The sequence below is a fragment of the Babylonia areolata genome, chromosome 12 (assembly GCF_041734735.1).
Source record: "Babylonia areolata isolate BAREFJ2019XMU chromosome 12, ASM4173473v1, whole genome shotgun sequence".
Lineage (NCBI taxonomy): Eukaryota > Metazoa > Mollusca > Gastropoda > Neogastropoda > Buccinidae > Babylonia > Babylonia areolata.
The window spans coordinates 14,271,251-14,291,434 of NC_134887.1; the positions used below are offsets into that span (position 1 = coordinate 14,271,251).

At 44.3% G+C, this 20,184-nt stretch overlaps 1 protein-coding gene across 1 annotated transcript in view; it reads left to right on the plus strand.

Moving 5' to 3' along the window:
• The window catches only part of LOC143287839 (uncharacterized), a 127,366-nt gene that overhangs the window by 82,625 nt on the left and 24,557 nt on the right, over nt 1–20,184 (plus strand). Inside the window, exons 21-31 of the mRNA XM_076596078.1 lie at nt 564–644; nt 1,928–2,008; nt 3,107–3,187; nt 4,530–4,610; nt 9,489–9,569; nt 12,120–12,200; nt 13,549–13,629; nt 14,949–15,029; nt 16,320–16,400; nt 17,734–17,814; nt 19,141–19,221. Coding sequence (XP_076452193.1) covers nt 564–644; nt 1,928–2,008; nt 3,107–3,187; nt 4,530–4,610; nt 9,489–9,569; nt 12,120–12,200; nt 13,549–13,629; nt 14,949–15,029; nt 16,320–16,400; nt 17,734–17,814; nt 19,141–19,221 — 891 coding nt within the window. The remainder of the gene's footprint in view (nt 1–563; nt 645–1,927; nt 2,009–3,106; nt 3,188–4,529; nt 4,611–9,488; nt 9,570–12,119; nt 12,201–13,548; nt 13,630–14,948; nt 15,030–16,319; nt 16,401–17,733; nt 17,815–19,140; nt 19,222–20,184) is intronic.

Here is a 20,184-nt window from a genome sequence, read left to right on the forward strand (position 1 = left end):
CAGAATTTTGCCAGGAAAAACCCCTTTCTTGCTATAGGTTCTGCTACGTGCGCTTAGTGCATGCTGCACACGGGACCTCGGTTTATCGTCTCATCAGAATGACAAGCGTCCAGACCACCACTCAAGGTCTAGTGGAGTGGGAGAAAATATCGTCGGCTGAGCTGTGATTCGAACCAGCGCACTCAGATTCTCTCGCTTCCTAGGCAGACGCGTTACCTCTAGGCCGTCACACCATATATGATAATTGCGTGTGTGTGTGTGCGTTTGCGCTCGTGTGTGTTTGTCTGTATTTTTGTGTTTTTGTGTATGTATGTGTTTGTGTGTGTGTGTGTTCCTTTTAGGTTGATGTGTATTTATTTTAAGTGTATGTGCATCTGTATTTCAGAGTGTGTGTTTGTGTTTCTCTCTATGTGTGAATACATTTAAAAGGCAATGCCCACTAGAGTTAGTTGTCAACGTTTTCTTTGAGGTACCCTTCACCTGGTTACATAAGTGCTGTATTAACTAAATGAAGCAATGATTTATCCGTCAGCAACAGTATGCTGTTCTCTGTGTTTTTTCAGGAATCTCTGCTGGTAGCAATGTGAACTGTGATGGTGACAACGAATGTGTTACCACTGCTGCGTGTGAATCAAACACCTGTAGTAAGTACACAAATTCACACACACACACACACACACACAGACAGACACACACACAGACACACACACACACAAACACTCACACTCAAACTGACACTCACACTCACAAACATATTACATTCTTCATTCTTCTAACATTGAGAAAGGCCATTGAAAGTTAGGGTAACTGACGAAGTCATCAATTCTATATTTCAAGGTTGTTAACACAGATCTTCCTGGTTTAGTGGCGGTACACATGGGTAATATGTCCATGTTGACGTGTTGACAGAAACCAAAGTGGGACAGACATGTCCAAGTTCCAACTTCACCCATTGTACTGCTGACACACAGTGTGTTAAAACACGCACTGGTAGTAACACCTTTCAGTGCCGTAAGTGTGTGTATTTGTTGTGTGTGTGTGTGTGAGTGTGTGTGTGTGTCGGGGGGTGGGGGTGGGGGGGGTATGGATTGGGGAGACTGTATGTTCGTGTGTTTTTCTGTGTGAGTAAGTGTATATATGTTGGTGAGTATTTGTGTATGTATGGGGGCGGATGGGGCTGCGTGTTTGTGTGTATGTATTGTATTGTTTTGTTTTGTATTGTGTTGTATTTCTCTTTTCGTTACAACAAATTTCTCTGTGTGAAATTCGGGCTCCTCTGACCAGGGAGAGCGCGTCGCTACACTACAGCGCCACCCCCCTTTTTTTTCATTTTTTTTTTCATGCAGTTTTATTTGTTTTTCCTATCGAAGTGGATTTTTCTCCAGAATTTTGCCAGAAGAAACCCTTTTGTTGCCGTAGGTTCTGCTACGTGCGCTTAGTGCATGCTGCACACGGGACCTCGGTTTATCGTCTCATCCCTGTGACAAGCGTCCAGGCCACCACTCAGGGTCTAGTGGAGGGGGAGAAAATATCGCCGGCTGAGCTGTGATTCGAACCAGCGCACTCAGATTCTCTCGCTTCCTAGGCGGACGCATTACCTCTTGGCTGTCACACCATGTATGATAATTGTGTGCGTGTGTGTGCGTGCGCGTGCCTGTGTGTTTGTCTGTGTGTGTGTGTGTGTGTGTGTGTGTGTTCCTTTTATGTTTATGTGTATTTATTTTAAGTGTATGTGCATCTGTATTTCTGAGTGTGTGTTTGTGTTTCTCTCTATATGTGAATACATTTAAAAGGCAATGGCCACCAGAGTTAGTTGTCATCGTTTTCCTTGAGGTACCCTTCGCCTGGTTACATAAGTGCTGTATTAACTAAATGAAGCAATGATTTATCCATCAGCAACAGTATGCTTTTGTCTGTGTTTTTTCAGGAATCTCTGCTGGTAGCAGTGTGAACTGTGATGGTGACAACGAATGTGTTACCACTGCTGCGTGTGAATCAAACACCTGTAGTAAGTACACAAATTCACACACACACACACACACACACACAAACACACACATACACACAAACACTCACACTCAAACTCACACTCACACTCACAAACACATTACATTCTTCATTCTTCTAACATTGAGAAAGGCCATTGAAAGTTAGGGTAACTGACGAAGTCATCAATTCTATATTTCAAGGTGGTTAACACAGATCTTCCTGGTTTAGTGGCGGTACACATGGGTAATATGTCCATGTTGACGTGTTGACAGAAACCAAAGTGGGACAGACATGTCCAGGTTCCAACTTCACCCATTGTACTGCTGACACACAGTGTGTTAAAACACGCACTGGCGGTAACACCTTTCAGTGCCGTAAGTGTGTGTTGTGTGTGTGTGTGCAAGTGTGTGTGTGTTGGGGGGGGGGAGGGGGTTGTGGGAGAGGGGGGGTATGGATTGGGGAGACTGCATGTTCGTGTCTTTTTCTGTGTGAGTAAGTGTACATGTATTTGTGAGTATTTGTGTATGTATGGGGGCGGATGGGGCTGCGTGTTTGTGTGTATGTATTGTATTGTGTTGTTTTGTATTGTATTGGATTGTATTTCTCTTTTCGTTACAACAGATTTCTCTGTGTGAAATTCGGTCTGCTCTCCACATGGAGAGCGCGTCACTACACTACAGCGCCGACCCCCCCCCCCCCCCCCCACTTTTTTTTTTCCTGCGTGCAGTTTTATTTGTTCTTCCTATCGAAGTGGATTTTTCTACAGAATTTTGCCATGAAAAACCCTTTTGTTGCCGTAGGTTCTGCTACGTGCGCTTAGTGCATGCTGCACACGGGACCTCAGTTTATCGTCTCATCCGAATGACTAGCACCCAGACCACCACTCAAGGTCTAGTGGAGAGGGAGAAAATATCGCCGGCTGAGCTGTGATTCGAACAAGCGCACTCAGATTCTCTCGCTTCCTAGGCGGACGCGTTTAAAAGGCAATGCCCACCAGAGTTAGTTGTCAACGTTTTCTTTGAGGTACCCTTCGCCTGGTTACATAAGTGCTGTATTAACTAAATGAAGTAATGATTTTTCCCTCAGCTCTAGTAACCTGTTCTCTGTGTTTTTTCAGGAATCTCTGCTGGTAGCAATGTGAACTGTGATGGTGACAATGAATGTGTTACCACTGCTGCGTGTGAATCAAACACCTGTAGTAAGTACACAAATTGACACACATACACACGCACACACACAAAGACACGGACACACACACATACACACAAACACTCACACTCAAACTCACACTCACACTCACACTCACAAACACATTACATTCTTCCTTCTTCTAACATTGAGAAAGGCCATTGAAAGTTAGGGTAACTGACGAAGTCATCAATTCTATATTTCAAGGTGGTTAACACAGATCTTCCTGGTTCAGTGGCGGTACAGATGGGTAATATGTCCATGTTGACGTGTTGACAGAAACCAAAGTGGGACAGACATGTCCAGGTTCCAACTTCACCCATTGTACTGCTGACACACAGTGTGTTAAAACACGCACTGGCGGTAACACCTTTCAGTGCCGTAAGTGTGTGTTGTGTGTGTGTGTGCAAGTGTGTGTGTGTGTCGGGGGTGGGTGGGTGGGGGTATGGATTGGGGAGACTGCATGTTCGTGTGTTTTTCTGTGTGAGTAAGTGTATATGTGTTTGTGAGTATTTGTGTATGTATGGGGGCGGATGGGGCTGCGTGTTTGTGTGTATGTATTGCATTGTATTGTTTTGTATTGTATTGTATTGTATTGTATTGTATTTCTCTTTTTGTTACAACAGATTTCTCTGTGTGAAATTCGGTCTGCTCTCACCAGGGAGAGCGCGTCGCTACACTACAGCGCCACCCCCACCCCCCTCCACGCCCCCCACCCCTCTTTTTTTTCCTTTTTTTTTTTGCTCCGTGCAGTTTTATTTGTTCTTTCTATAGAAGTTGATTTTTCTACAGAATTTTGCCAGGAAAAACCCCTTTCTTGCCGTAGGTTCTGCTACGTGCGCTTAGTGCATGCTGCACACGGGACCTCGGTTTATCGTCTCATCAGAATGACAAGCGTCCAGACCACCACTCAAGGTCTAGTGGAGGGGGAGAAAATATCGTCGGCTGAGCTGTGATTCGAACCAGCGCACTCAGATTCTCTCGCTTCCTAGGCAGACGCGTTACCTCTAGGCCGTCACACCATATATGATAATTGCGTGCGTGTGTGTGCGTTCGCGCTCGTGTGTGTTTGTCTGTATTTTTGTGTTTTTGTGTATGTTTGTGTGTGTGTGTGTGTGTTCCTTTTAGGTTGATGTGTATTTATTTTAAGTGTATGTGCATCTGTATTTCTGAGTGTGTATTTGTGTTTCTCTCTATGTGTGAATACATTTAAAAGGCAATGCCCACTAGAGTTAGTTGTCAACGTTTTCTTTGAGGTACTCTTCACCTGGTTACATAAGTGCTGTATTAACTAAATGAAGCAATGATTTATCCGTCAGCAACAGTATGCTGTTCTCTGTGTTTTTTTTCAGGAATCTCTGCTGGTAGCAATGTGAACTGTGATGGTGACAACGAATGTGTTACCACTGCTGCGTGTGAATCAAACACCTGTAGTAAGTACACAAATTCACACACACACACACACACACACACACACACACACATAAGCACACGGACACACACACACACACACACACAAACACTCAAACTCACACTCACGCTCGCAAACACATTACATTCTTCATTCTTCTAACATTGAGAAAGGCCATTGAAAGTTAGGGTAACTGACGAAGTCATCAATTCTATATTTCAAGGTGGTTAACACAGATCTTCCTGGTTCAGTGGCGGTACAGATGGGTAATATGTCCATGTTGACGTGTTGACAGAAACCAAAGTGGGACAGACATGTCCAGGTTCCAACTTCACCCATTGTACTGCTGACACACAGTGTGTTAAAACACGCACTGGTGGTAACACCTTTCAGTGCCGTAAGTGTGTGTTGTGTGTGTGTGTCGGGGGTGGGTGGGTGGGGGTATGGATTGGGGAGACTGCATGTTCGTGTGTTTTTCTGTGTGAGTAAGTGTATATGTGTTTGTGACTATTTGTGTATGTATGGGGGTGGATGGGGCTGCATGTTTGTGTGTATATATTGTATTGTTTTGTTTTGTATTGTGTTGTATTTCTCTTTTTGTTACAACAGATTTCTCTGTGTGAAATTTGGGCTCCTCTGACCAGGGAGAGCGCGTCGCTACACTACAGCGCCACCCCCTTTTTTTTCTTTTTTTTCGTTCATTTTTTTTTGTTTTTCCTATCGAAGTGCATTTTTCTCCAGAATTTTACCAGGAGAAACCCTTTTGTTGCCGTAGGTTCTGCTACGTGCGCTTAGTGCATGCTGCACACGGGACCTCGGTTTATCGTCTCATCCCTCTGACTAGCGTCCAGACCACCACTCAGGGTCTAGTGGAGGGGGAGAAAATATCGCCGGCTGAGCTGTGATTCGAACCAGCGCACTCAGATTCTGTCGCTTCCTACGCGGACGCATTACCTCTAGGTGTCACACCATGTATGATAATTGTGTGCGTGCGTGCGCCTGTGTGTTTGTGTGTGTGTGTGTGTGTGTGTGTGTTCCTTTTATGTTTTTGTGTATTTATTTTAAGTGTATGTGCATCTGTATTTCTGAGTGTGTGTTTGTGTTTCTCTCTGTATGTGAATACATTTAAAAGGCAATGCCCACCAGAGTTAGTTGTCAACGTTTTCTTTGAGGTACCCTTCTCCTGGTTACATAAGTGCTGTATTAACTATGCGGGCAATATTAACATTTTTACCTGTGCACTCTTCGATGTTGAAGTGAGAAATCAAATCCACCCGAATGGGTATACCGGCTTGTGACATTGTGCACCATCTCTGGTTCGACATTCTTATATTATAATTAACATTTTTACCCGTCTGCAGTACAAAACATACGTGAGAAAGTCCAAAACGGGTGAAAATGTTAATTATATGTATAAGTTTGTCGACTATAGTAGATGATTTTAAAACGAACTTGTCGAGATTAGAAAGGTGTCTAAAATACCGGCTTGTGACAATTGAAGTTGTGCACCATCTCGAGTTCGACATTCTTATATTATAATTAACATTTTTACCCGTCTGCAGTACAAAACATACGTGAGAAAGTCCAAAACGGGTGAAAATGTTAATTATATATATAAGTTTGTCGACTATAGTAGACGATTTTAAAACGAACTTGTGGAGATTAGAAAGGTGTCTTAAAAGGGATGCTTTTTGGGGCATTCCATGCACCTAGCAAGGGGCTTGGAAAGAATGGGGGATACGCAAAGTGAAAGAAAAAATGTGACCCATGGGTCAGTTCGAACTTACCCGTCTGTGTTATAAAATTTTCATGAAAACAATTAAGACGGGAGTGTGTATATATACACAAGTTTGGGTCAGTACTCGTAATAAAACTTGTCTCGATTCTAAATGCCGGTATGTCTGAGTTCGTGGGGCATTCCATGCATCAAGCAATGGGCTTGAAATAGAAAAATTCGTAAAGAAATCAGGACTGCTTGTCACTGTCATATCTCCAGGAGCGGACATGCACGAACGGGACGTATAAGGCAGTTCGATCGAAAGCGGTCAGTGTACGCGATCGCCAGGTTATTTAAAGTGAAGACGGAATGAACTGTACCATGCTTCGCGAGAGGATGAAAACAGAGTGGGGGACGAGACAATAGGTTGTGATCCTAACATGAACATGACTGAAAATAATAAAACAGCTTGCATGAAACACCGTCGCGTGTGTGCGACGTCAAAAGAGTGACGGCAGTCTCCTGTGGTGGGTCCGTTCTTTTCGGCCTGTTTCGTTGTACGTCCTTGCTCGGTTCTGACAGCACTGACCAGGTACACGTGGAAACCGCACACCATTCCCTGTATTACAGTGCTCAAATGCGTTGCACAGAGGACTTCACATTAAAAAATGAGCGGGACTGGTGGAACTGACCTTCCTTAACAACGTGCTGTGCAGAAAAGTCACATACCGAAATAGGAAAGTGCATTTTAACGGCCGAGTCAGTGTCCGTGCTGAACTTAACCGTTTCAATTGGACAGCTGGATGTCCCTTTCTTGTCAGTGATGCTTTGGCCGGCTGTGAATGTTCAAGTCAGCGATTTCACATGTGTGTGTGTGTGTGCCGGTGTGTGTGTGTGTGTGTGTGTGTTGAGAACTTCATTTCGTGATTGTCCGTGGTGTGTGTTAGACAGCTTGTTTCCTCGACAGCACGCGTCACCGGCATACGTGTGTGCTGTGTCCTGTGTTGCATGTCAGTGCGCTCCTGGCCTTCCGTGGAGAAATGAGGGCGAGACATAAAATATTTAGCTCCACAGATGGCCATTCTTTCTGTACGCACACAGTTGTTCATGTTACGTTCAGAACCCATCAGTTGTCTAGTCCTCCACTCTTCTTTTCATCCTCCCGCTGAAACACGGTGCAGTTCATTCCGTCGTCTTCACTTCAAGCATAAGATTGTCAGTGCACAGTAACCCCTTTCCTACGTCCCCTTCGTGCACATCCACTTCGACAGACAGGACAGGTCGTGCATGTACAATCACAACATTCTTTCAACATGTGTCTGGCAGTGTACAGTGACAGGTTTATTCCGTGTTTGCCAGTGTGTCCGTATAGTTGCCGGGGCTCAGGCTGACTTCATTCCGTGACTTATGATGTTGTGCGAGCCAGTGTACACTCACAAGTTCATTCCGTGATAATGTGTGTAGGGTTGACAACTTCTGGTTCCGGGATTGTGTGTGTAGGCACTGACAACTGACTTCATTTCGTGGCGCACCAAACCACGAAATGAAGTAAGGTGTCAGTGCCTACACACACAATCCCTGAACCTGGACACAGCACACACGTATGTGACGCGTGCTGTCGAGGAAACAAGTTGTCTAACACACACCACGGACAATCACGGAATGAAGTTCTCAACACACACACACACACACACACACACACCGGCACACACACACACACACACACCGGCACACACACACACACACACACACGTGAAATCGCTGACTTGAACATTCACAGCCGGCCAAAGCATCACTGACGAGAAAGGGACATCCAGCTGTCCAATTGAAACGGTTAAGTTCAGCACGGACACTGACTCGGCCGTTAAAATGCACTTTCCTATTTCGGTATGTGACTTTTCTGCACAGCACGTTGTTAAGGAAGGTCAGTTCCATCAGTCCCGCTCATTTTTTAATGTGAAGTCCTCTGTGCAACGCATTTGAGCACTGCAATACAGGGAATGGTGTGCGGTTTCCACGTGTACCCGGTCAGTGCTGTCGGAACCGATACAGCAAGGACGTACAACGAAACAGGCCGAAAAAAACGGACCCACCACAGGAGACTGCCGTCACTCTTCTGACATCGCACACTCGTGAGTGTTTCATGTAAGCTGTTTTATTACTTTCAGTCATGTTCATGTTAGGATCAGAACCTATTGTCTCGTCCCCCACTCTGTTTTCATCCTCTCGCGAAGCATGGTACAGTTCATTCTGTCTTCACTTAAGATAACCTGGCGATCGCGTTCACTGACCGCTTTCGATCGAACTGCCTTATACGTCCCATTCGTGCATGTCCGCTCCTGGAGATATGATAGCGACAAGCAGTCCTGATTTCTTTACGAATTTTTCTATTTCAAGCCCATTGCTTGATGCATGGAATGCCCCACGAACTCGGACATACCGGTGTTTAGAATCGAGACAAGTTTCATTACGAGTACTGACCCAAACATGTGTATATATACACACTCCCGTCTTAATCGTTTTCATGTATGTTTTGTACCACAGACGGGTAAGTTCGAACTGACCCATGGGTCACATTTTTTCTTTCACTTTGCGTATCCCCCATTCTTTCCAAGCCCCTTGCTAGGTGCATGGAATGCCCCAAAAAGCATCCCTTTTTAGACACCTTTTTAATCTCCACAAGTTCGTTTTAAAATCGTCTACTATAGTCAACAAACTTATATATATAATTAACATTTTCACCCGTTTTGGACTTTCTCACGTATGGTTTGTACTGCAGACGGGTAAAAATGTTAATTATAATATAAGAATGTCGAACTAGAGATGGTGCACAACTTCGTAACAAGCCCGGGTATTTTAGACACCTTTCTAATCTCGACAAGTTCGTTTTAAAATCCTCTACTATATTCGACAAACTTATATATATAATTAACATTTTCATCCGTTTGGGACTTTCTCACGTATGGTTTGTACTGCAGACGGGTAAAAATGTTAATTATAATATAAGAATGTCGAACCAGAGATGGTGCACAACTTTGTCACCAGCCGGTATACCCATTTGGGTAGATTTGATTTCTGACTTCGACACCGAAGAGTGCACGGGTAAAAATGTTAATATTGCCACTAAATGAAGTAAAGATTTATCCCTCAGCAACAGTATCCTGTTCTCTGTGTTTTTTTCAGGAATCTCTGCTGGTAGCAATGTGAACTGTGATGGTGACAACGAATGTGTTACCACTGCTGCGTGTGAATCAAACACCTGCAGTAAGTACACAAATTCACACACAGACACACACACACACACACACACACACACACACACACACACACACAAACACTCACACTCAAACTCACAAACACATTACATTCTTCATTCTTCTAACATTGAGAAAGGCCATTGAAAGTTAGGGTAAAGGTGGTTAACACAGATCTTCCTGGTTCAGTGGCGGTACAGATGGGTAATATGTCCATGTTGACGTGTTGACAGAAACCAAAGTGGGACAGACATGTCCAGGTTCCAACTTCACCCATTGTACTGCTGACACACAGTGTGTTAAAACACGCACTGGTGGTAACACCTTTCAGTGCCGTAAGTGTGTGTTGTGAGTAAGTGTATATGTGTTTGTGACTATTTGTGTATGTATGGGGGTGGATGGGGCTGCGTGTTTGTGTGTATGTATTGTATTGTTTTGTTTTGTATTGTGTTGTATTTCTCTTTTTGTTACAACAGATTTCTCTGTGTGAAATTCGGGCTCCTCTGACCAGGGAGAGCGCGTCGCTACACTACAGCGCCACCCCCTTTTTTTTCTTTTTTTTTCGTTCAGTTTTATTTGTTTTTCCTATCGAAGTGCATTTTTCTCCAGAATTTTGCCAGGAGAAACCCTTTTGTTGCCGTAGGTTCTGCTACGTGCGCTTAGTGCATGCTGCACACGGGACCTTGGTTTATCGTCTCATCCCTCTGACTAGCGTCCAGACCACCACTCAGGGTCTAGTGGAGGGGGAGAAAATATCGCCGGCTGAGCTGTGATTCGAACCAGCGCACTCAGATTCTGTCGCTTCCTACGCGGACGCATTGCCTCTAGGTGTCACACCATGTATGATAATTGTGTGCGTGTGTGTGCGTGTGTGTGCGTGCGTGCGCCTGTGTGTTTGTGTGTGTGTGTGTGTGTGTGTGTGTGTGTGTGTTCCTTTTATGTTTATGTGTATTTATTTTAAGTGTATATGCATCTGTATTTCTCAGTGTGTGTTTGTGTTTCTCTCTATGTGTGAATACATTTAAAAGGCAATGGCCACCAGAGTTAGTTGTCATCGTTTTCCTTGAGGTACCCTTCGCCTGGTTACATAAGTGCTGTATTAACTAAATGAAGCAATGATTTATCCATCAGCAACAGTATGCTTTTCTCTGGGTTTTTTTCAGGAATCTGTGCTGGTGGCAATGTGAACTGTGAAGGTGACAACGAATGTGTTACCACTGCTGCGTGTGAATCAAACACCTGTAGTAAGTACACAAATTCACACACACACACCCACACACATAAACACACGGACACACACACACAATCGCACTCAAAGTCACACTGACACTCACAAACACATTACATTCTTCATTCTTCTAACATTGAGAAAGGCCATTGAAAGTTAGGGTAACTGACGAAGTCATCAATTCTATATTTCAAGGTGGTTAACACAGATCTTCCTGGTTCAGTAGCGGTACAGATGGGTAATATGTCCATGTTGACGTGTTGACAGAAACCAAAGTGGGACAGACATGTCCAGGTTCCAACTTCACCCATTGTACTGCTGACACACAGTGTGTTAAAACACGCACTGGCGGTAACACCTTTCAGTGCCGTAAGTGTGTGTGTGTGTGCAAGTGTGTGTGTGTGTCGGGGGTGGGTGGGTGGGGGTATGGATTGGGAGACTGCATGTTCGTGTGTTTTTCTGTGTGAGTAAGTGTATATGTGTTTGTGAGTATTTGTGTATGTATGGGGGCGGATGGGGCTGCGTGTTTGTGTGTATGTATTGCATTGTATTGTTTTGTATTGTATTGTATTGTATTGTATTTCTCTTTTTGTTACAACAGATTTCTCTGTGTGAAATTCGGTCTGCTCTCACCAGGGAGAGCGCGTCGCTACACTACAGCGCCACCCCCACCCCCCTTCACGCCCCCCACCCCTCTTTTTTTTCCTTTTTTTTTGTCTCCGTGCAGTTTTATTTGTTCTTTCTATAGAAGTTGATTTTTCTACAGAATTTTGCCAGGAAAAACCCCTTTCTTGCCGTAGGTTCTGCTACGTGCGCTTAGTGCATGCTGCACACGGGACCTCGGTTTATCGTCTCATCAGAATGACAAGCGTCCAGACCACCACTCAAGGTCTAGTGGAGGGGGAGAAAATATCGTCGGCTGAGCTGTGATTCGAACCAGCGCACTCAGATTCTCTCGCTTCCTAGGCGGACGCGTTACCTCTAGGCCGTCACACCATATATGATAATTGCGTGTGTGTGTGTGCGTTCGCGCTCGTGTGTGTTTGTCTGTATTTTTGTGTTTTTGTGTATGTATGTGTTTGTGTGTGTGTGTGTGTGTGTTCCTTTTAGGTTGATGTGTATTTATTTTAAGTGTATGTGCATCTCTATTTCAGAGTGTGTGTTTGTGTTTCTCTCTATGTGTGAATACATTTAAAAGGCAATGCCCACTAGAGTTAGTTGTCAACGTTTTCTTTGAGGTACCCTTCACCTGGTTACATAAGTGCTGTATTAACTAAATGAAGCAATGATTTATCCGTCAGCAACAGTATGCTGTTCTCTGTGTTTTTTCAGGAATCTCTGCTGGTAGCAATGTGAACTGTGATGGTGACAACGAATGTGTTACCACTGCTGCGTGTGAATCAAACACCTGTAGTAAGTATACAAATTCACACATACACACACACACACACACACACACACACACACATAAACACACGGACACACACACACACACACAAACACTCACACTCAAACTCACACTCACACTCGCAAACACATTACATTCTTCATTCTTCTAACATTGAGAAAGGCCATTGAAAGTTAGGGTAACTGACGAAGTCATCAATTCTATATTTCAAGGTGGTTAACACAGATCTTCCTGGTTCAGTGGCGGTACAGATGGGTAATATGTCCATGTTGACGTGTTGACAGAAACCAAAGTGGGACAGACATGTCCAGGTTCCAACTTCACCCATTGTACTGCTGACACACAGTGTGTTAAAACACGCACTGGCGGTAACACCTTTCAGTGCCGTAAGTGTGTGTTGTGTGTGTGTGTGCAAGTGTGTGTGTGTGTCGGGGGTGGGTGGGTGGGGGTATGGATTGGGGAGACTGCATGTTCGTGTGTTTTTCTGTGTGAGTAAGTGTATATGTGTTTGTGAGTATTTGTGTATGTATGGGGGCGGATGGGGCTGCGTGTTTGTGTGTATGTATTGCATTGTATTGTATTGTATTGTATTTCTCTTTTTGTTACAACAGATTTCTCTGTGTGAAATTCGGTCTGCTCTCCCCAGGGAGAGCGCGTCGCTACACTACAGCGCCACCCCCACCCACCACCCCCCTCCACGCCCCCCACCCCTCTTTTTTTTCCTTTTTTTTTTTTTTGCTCTGTGCAGTTTTATTTGTTCTTTCTATAGAAGTTGATTTTTCTACAGAATTTTGCCAGGAAAAACCCCTTTCTTGCCGTAGGTTCTGCTACGTGCGCTTAGTGCATGCTGCACACGGGACCTCGGTTTATCGTCTCATCAGAATGACAAGCGTCCAGACCACCACTCAAGGTCTAGTGGAGTGGGAGAAAATATCGTCGGCTGAGCTGTGATTCGAACCAGCGCACTCAGATTCTCTCGCTTCCTAGGCGGACGCGTTACCTCTAGGCCGTCACACCATATATGATAATTGCGTGTGTGTGTGTGCGTTCGCGCTCGTGTGTGTTTGTCTGTATTTTTGTGTTTTTGTGTATGTATGTGTTTGTGTGTGTGTGTGTGTGTGTTCCTTTTAGGTTGATGTGTATTTATTTTAAGTGTATGTGCATCTCTATTTCAGAGTGTGTGTTTGTGTTTCTCTCTATGTGTGAATACATTTAAAAGGCAATGCCCACTAGAGTTAGTTGTCAACGTTTTCTTTGAGGTACCCTTCACCTGGTTACATAAGTACTGTATTAACTAAATGAAGCAATGATTTATCCCTCAGCAACAGTATGCTGTTCTCTGTGTTTTTTCAGGAATCTCTGCTGGTAGCAATGTGAACTGTGATGGTGACAACGAATGTGTTACCACTGCTGCGTGTGAATCAAACACCTGTAGTAAGTACACAAATTCACACACACACACACACACACACACACACACACACATAAACACACGGACACACACACACACACACACAAACACTCACACTCAAACTCAGACTCACACTCGCAAACACATTACATTCTTCATTCTTCTAACATTGAGAAAGGCCATTGAAAGTTAGGGTAACTGACGAAGTCATCAATTCTATATTTCAAGGTGGTTAACACAGATCTTCCTGGTTCAGTGGCGGTACAGATGGGTAATATGTCCATGTTGACGTGTTGACAGAAACCAAAGTGGGACAGACATGTCCAGGTTCCAACTTCACCCATTGTACTGCTGACACACAGTGTGTTAAAACACGCACTGGCGGTAACACCTTTCAATGCCGTAAGTGTGTGTTGTGTGTGTGTGCAAGTGTGTGTGTGTGTCGGGGGTGGGTGGGTGGGGGTATGGATTGGGGAGACTGCATGTTCGTGTGTTTTTCTGTGTGAGTAAGTGTATATGTGTTTGTGAGTATTTGTGTATGTATGGGGGCGGATGGGGCTGCGTGTTTGTGTGTATGTATTGCATTGTATTGTATTGTATTGTATTTCTCTTTTTGTTACAACAGATTTCTCTGTGTGAAATTCGGTCTGCTCTCCCCAGGGAGAGCGCGTCGCTACACTACAGCGCCACCCCCTCCACGCCCCCCACCCCTCTTTTTTTTCCTTTTTTTTTTTTTGCTCCGTGCGGTTTGATTTGTTCTTTCTATAGAAGTTGATTTTTCTACAGAATTTTGCCAGGAAAAACCCCTTTCTTGCCGTAGGTTCTGCTACGTGCGCTTAGTGCATGCTGCACACGGGACCTCGGTTTATCGTCTCATCAGAATGACAAGCGTCCAGACCACCACTCAAGGTCTAGTGGAGGGGGAGAAAATATCGTCGGCTGAGCTGTGATTCGAACCAGCGCACTCAGATTCTCTCGCTTCCTAGGCGGACGCGTTACCTCTAGGCCGTCACACCATATATGATAATTGCGTGTGTGTGTGTGCGTTCGCGCTCGTGTGTGTTTGTCTGTATTTTTGTGTATGTATGTGTTTGTGTGTGTGTGTGTGTGTTCCTTTTAGGTTGATGTGTATTTATTTTAAGTGTATGTGCATCTGTATTTCAGAGTGTGTGTTTGTGTTTCTCTCTATGTGTGAATACATTTAAAAGGCAATGCCCACTAGAGTTAGTTGTCAACGTTTTCTTTGAGGTACCCTTCTCCTGGTTACATAAGTGCTGTATTAACTAAATGAAGTAATGATTTATCCCTCAGCAACAGTATGCTGTTCTCTGTGTTTTTTCAGGAATCTCTGCTGGTAGCAATGTGAACTGCGATGGTGACAACGAATGTGTTACCACTGCTGCGTGTGAATCAAACACCTGTAGTAAGTACACAAATTCACACACACACACACACACACACAGACAGACACACACACAGACACACACACACACAAACACTCACACTCAAACTGACACTCACACTCACAAACATATTACATTCTTCATTCTTCTAACATTGAGAAAGGCCATTGAAAGTTAGGGTAACTGACGAAGTCATCAATTCTATATTTCAAGGTTGTTAACACAGATCTTCCTGGTTTAGTGGCGGTACACATGGGTAATATGTCCATGTTGACGTGTTGACAGAAACCAAAGTGGGACAGACATGTCCAGGTTCCAACTTCACCCATTGTACTGCTGACACACAGTGTGTTAAAACACGCACTGGTAGTAACACCTTTCAGTGCCGTAAGTGTGTGTATTTGTTGTGTGTGTGTGTGCGAGTGTGTGTGTGTGTCGGGGGGTGGGGGTGGGGTGGGGGGGAGGGGTATGGATTGGGGAGACTGTATGTTCGTGTGTTTTTCTGTCTGAGTAAGTGTATATATGTTTGTGAGTATTTGTGTATGTATTGGGGCGGATGGGGCTGCGTGTTTGTGTGTATGTATTGTATTGTTTTGTTTTGTATTGTGTTGTATTTCTCTTTTCGTTACAACAGATTTCTCTGTGTGAAATTCGGGCTCCTCTGACCAGGGAGAGCGCGTCGCTACACTACAGCGCCACCCCCCTTTTTTTTCTTCTTTTTTTTCGTGCAGTTTTATTTGTTTTTCCTATCGAAGTGGATTTTTCTCCAGAATTTTGCCAGAAGAAACCCTTTTGTTGCCGTAGGTTCTGCTACGTGCGCTTAGTGCATGCTGCACACGGGACCTCAGTTTATCGTCTCATCCCTCTGACAAGCGTCCAGACCACCACTCAGGGTCTAGTGGAGGGGGAGAAAATATCGCCGGCTGAGCTGTGATTCGAACCAGCGCACTCAGATTCTCTCACTTCCTAGGCGGACGCATTACCTCTTGGCTGTCACACCATGTATGATAATTGTGTGCGTGTGTGTGCGTGCGCGTGCCTGTGTGTTTGTCTGTGTGTGTGTGTGTGTGTGTGTGTGTTCCTTTTATGTTTATGTGTATTTATTTTAAGTGTATGTGCATCTGTATTTCTGAGTGTGTGTTTGTGTTTCTCTCTATATGTGAATACATTTAAAAGGCAATGGCCACCAGAGTTAGTTGTCATCGTTTTCCTTGAGGTACCCTTCGCCTGGTTACATAAGTGCTGTATTAACTAAATGAAGCAATGATTTATCCATCAGCAACAGTATGCTTTTCTCTGTGTTTTTTCAGGAATCTCTGCTGGTAGCAGTGTGAACTGTGATGGTGACAAGGAATGTGTTACCACTGCTGCGTGTGAATCAAACACCTGTAGTAAGTACACAAATTCACACACACACACACACACACACACACACACACACACACACAAACATACACACAAACACTCACAGTCAAACTCACACTCACACTCACAAACACATTACATTCTTCATTCTTCTAACATTGAGAAAGGCCATTGAATGTTAGGGTAACTGACGAAGTCATCAATTCTATATTTCAAGGTGGTTAACACAGATCTTCCTGGTTTAGTGGCGGTACACATGGGTAATATGTCCATGTTGACGTGTTGACAGAAACCAAAGTGGGACAGACATGTCCAGGTTCCAACTTCACCCATTGTACTGCTGACACACAGTGTGTTAAAACACGCACTGGCGGTAACACCTTTCAGTGCCGTAAGTGTGTGTTGTGTGTGTGTGTGCAAGTGTGTGTGTGTGTCGGGGGTGGGTGGGTGGGGGTATGGATTGGGGAGACTGCATGTTCGTGTGTTTTTCTGTGTGAGTAAGTGTATATGTGTTTGTGAGTATTTGTGTATGTATGGGGGCGGATGGGGCTGCGTGTTTGTGTGTATGTATTACATTGTATTGTTTTGTATTGTATTGTATTGTATTTCTCTTTTTGTTACAACAGATTTCTCTGTGTGAAATTCGGTCTGCTCTCCCCAGGGAGAGCGCGTCGCTACACTACAGTGCCACCCCCACCCCCCAGCCCCCTCCAAGCCCCCCACCACTCTTTTTTTTCCTTTTTTTTTTTTTGCTCTGTGCAGTTTTATTTGTTCTTTCTATAGAAGTTGATTTTTCTACAGAATTTTGCCAGGAAAAACCCCTTTCTTGCCGTAGGTTCTGCTACGTGCGCTTAGTGCATGCTGCACACGGGACCTCGGTTTATCGTCTCATCAGAATGACAAGCGTCCAGACCACCACTCAAGGTCTAGTGGAGGGGGAGAAAATATCGTCGGCTGAGCTGTGATTCGAACCAGCGCACTCAGATTCTCTCGCTTCCTAGGCGGACGCGTTACCTCTAGGCCGTCACACCATATATGATAATTGCGTGTGTGTGTGTGCGTTCGCGCTCGTGTGTGTTTGTCTGTATTTTTGTGTTTTTGTGTATGTTTGTGTGTGTGTGTGTGTGTTCCTTTTAGGTTGATGTGTATTTATTTTAAGTGTATGTGCATCTGTATTTCAGAGTGTGTGTTTGTGTTTCTCTCTATGTGTGAATACATTTAAAAGGCAATGCCCACTAGAGTTAGTTGTCAACGTTTTCTTTGAGGTACCCTTCACCTGGTTACATAAGTGCTGTATTAACTAAATGAAGCAATGATTTATCCCTCAGCAACAGTATCCTGTTCTCTGTGTTTTTTCAGGAATCTCTGCTGGTAGCAATGTGAACTGTGATGGTGACAACGAATGTGTTACCACTGCTGCGTGTGAATCAAACACCTGTAGTAAGTACACAAATTCACACACACACACACACACACACACACACAAACACACGGACACACACACACACACACAAACACTCACACTCAAACTCACACTCACACTCACAAACACATTACATTCTTCATTCTTCTAACATTGAGAAAGGCCATTGAAAGTTAGGGTAACTGACGAAGTCATCAATTCTATATTTCAAGGTTGTTAACACAGATCTTCCTGGTTCAGTGGCGGTACAGATGGGTAACATGTCCATGTTGACGTGTTGACAGAAACCAAAGTGGGACAGACATGTCCAGGTTCCAACTTCACCCATTGTACTGCTGACACACAGTGTGTTAAAACACGCACTGGCGGTAACACCTTTCAGTGCCGTAAGTGTGTGTTGTGTGTGTGTGTGCAAGTGTGTGTGTGTGTCGGGGGTATGGATTGGGGAGACTGCATGTTCGTGTGTTTTTCTGTGTGAGTAAGTGTATATGTGTTTGTGAGTATTTGTGTATGTATGGGGGCGGATGGGGCTGCGTGTTTGTGTGTATGTATTGTATTGTTTTGTATTGTATTGTATTGTATTTCTCTTTTTGTTACAACAGATTTCTCTGTGTGAAATTCGGTCTGCTCTCCCCAGGGAGAGCGCGTTGCTACACTACAGCGCCACCCCCACCCCCCACACCCCTCCACGCCCCCCACCCCTCTTTTTTTTCCTTTTTTTTTTTTTGCTCTGTGCAGTTTTATTTGTTCTTTCTATAGAAGTTGATTTTTCTACAGAATTTTGCCAGGAAAAACCCCTTTCTTGCCGTAGGTTCTGCTACGTGCACTTAGTGCATGCTGCACACGGGACCTCGGTTTATCGTCTCATCAGAATGACAAGGGTCCAGACCACCACTCAAGGTCTAGTGGAGGGGGAGAAAATATCATCGGCTGGGCTGTGATTCGAACCAGCGCACTCAGATTCTCTCGCTTCCTAGGCGGACGCGTTATCTCTAGGCCGTCACACCATATATGATAATTGCGTGCGTGTGTGTGCGTGCGCGCGCGTGTGTGTTTGTCTGTATTTGTGTGTTTTTGTGTATGTATGTGTTTGTGTGTGTGTGTGTGTGTGTTCCTTTTAGGTTGATGTGTATTTATTTTAAGTGTATGTGCATCTGTATTTCTGAGTGTGTATTTGTGTTTCTCTCTATGTGTGAATACATTTAAAAGGCAATGCCCACTAGAGTTAGTTGTCAACGTTTTCTTTGAGGTACCCTTCTCCTGGTTACATAAGTGCTGTAGTAACTAAATGAAGTAATGATTTATCCCTCAGCAACAGTATGCTGTTCTCTGTGTTTTTTCAGGAATCTCTGCTGGTAGCAATGTGAACTGTGATGGTGACAACGAATGTGTTACCACTGCTGAGTGTGAATCAAACACCTGTAGTAAGTACACAAATTCACACACACACACACACACACACACACACACACACAGACAGACACACACACAGACACACACACACACAAACACTCACACTCAAACTGACACTCACACTCACAAACATATTACATTCTTCATTCTTCTAACATTGAGAAAGGCCATTGAAAGTTAGGGTAACTGACGAAGTCATCAATTCTATATTTCAAGGTTGTTAACACAGATCTTCCTGGTTTAGTGGCGGTACACATGGGTAATATGTCCATGTTGACGTGTTGACAGAAACCAAAGTGGGACAGACATGTCCAGGTTCCAACTTCACCCATTGTACTGCTGACACACAGTGTGTTAAAACACGCACTGGTAGTAACACCTTTCAGTGCCGTAAGTGTGTGTATTTGTTGTGTGTGTGTGTGTGAGTGTGTGTGTGTGTCGGGGGGTGGGGGTGGGGGGGGTATGGATTGGGGAGACTGTATGTTCGTGTGTTTTTCTGTGTGAGTAAGTGTATATATGTTGGTGAGTATTTGTGTATGTATGGGGGCGGATGGGGCTGCGTGTTTGTGTGTATGTATTGTATTGTTTTGTTTTGTATTGTGTTGTATTTCTCTTTTCGTTACAACAGATTTCTCTGTGTGAAATTCGGGCTCCTCTGACCAGGGAGAGCGCGTCGCTACACTACAGCGCCACCCCCCTTTTTTTTCTTTTTTTTTTTCGTGCAGTTTTATTTGTTTTTCCTATTGAAGTGGATTTTTCTCCAGAATTTTGCCAGAAGAAACCCTTTTGTTGCCGTAGGTTCTGCTACGTGCGCTTAGTGCATGCTGCACACGGGACCTCGGTTGATCGTCTCATCCCTCTGACAAGCGTCCAGACCACCACTCAGGGTCTAGTGGAGGGGGAGAAAATATCTCCGGCTGAGCTGTGATTCGAACCAGCGCACTCAGATTCTCTCGCTTCCTAGGCGGATGCAT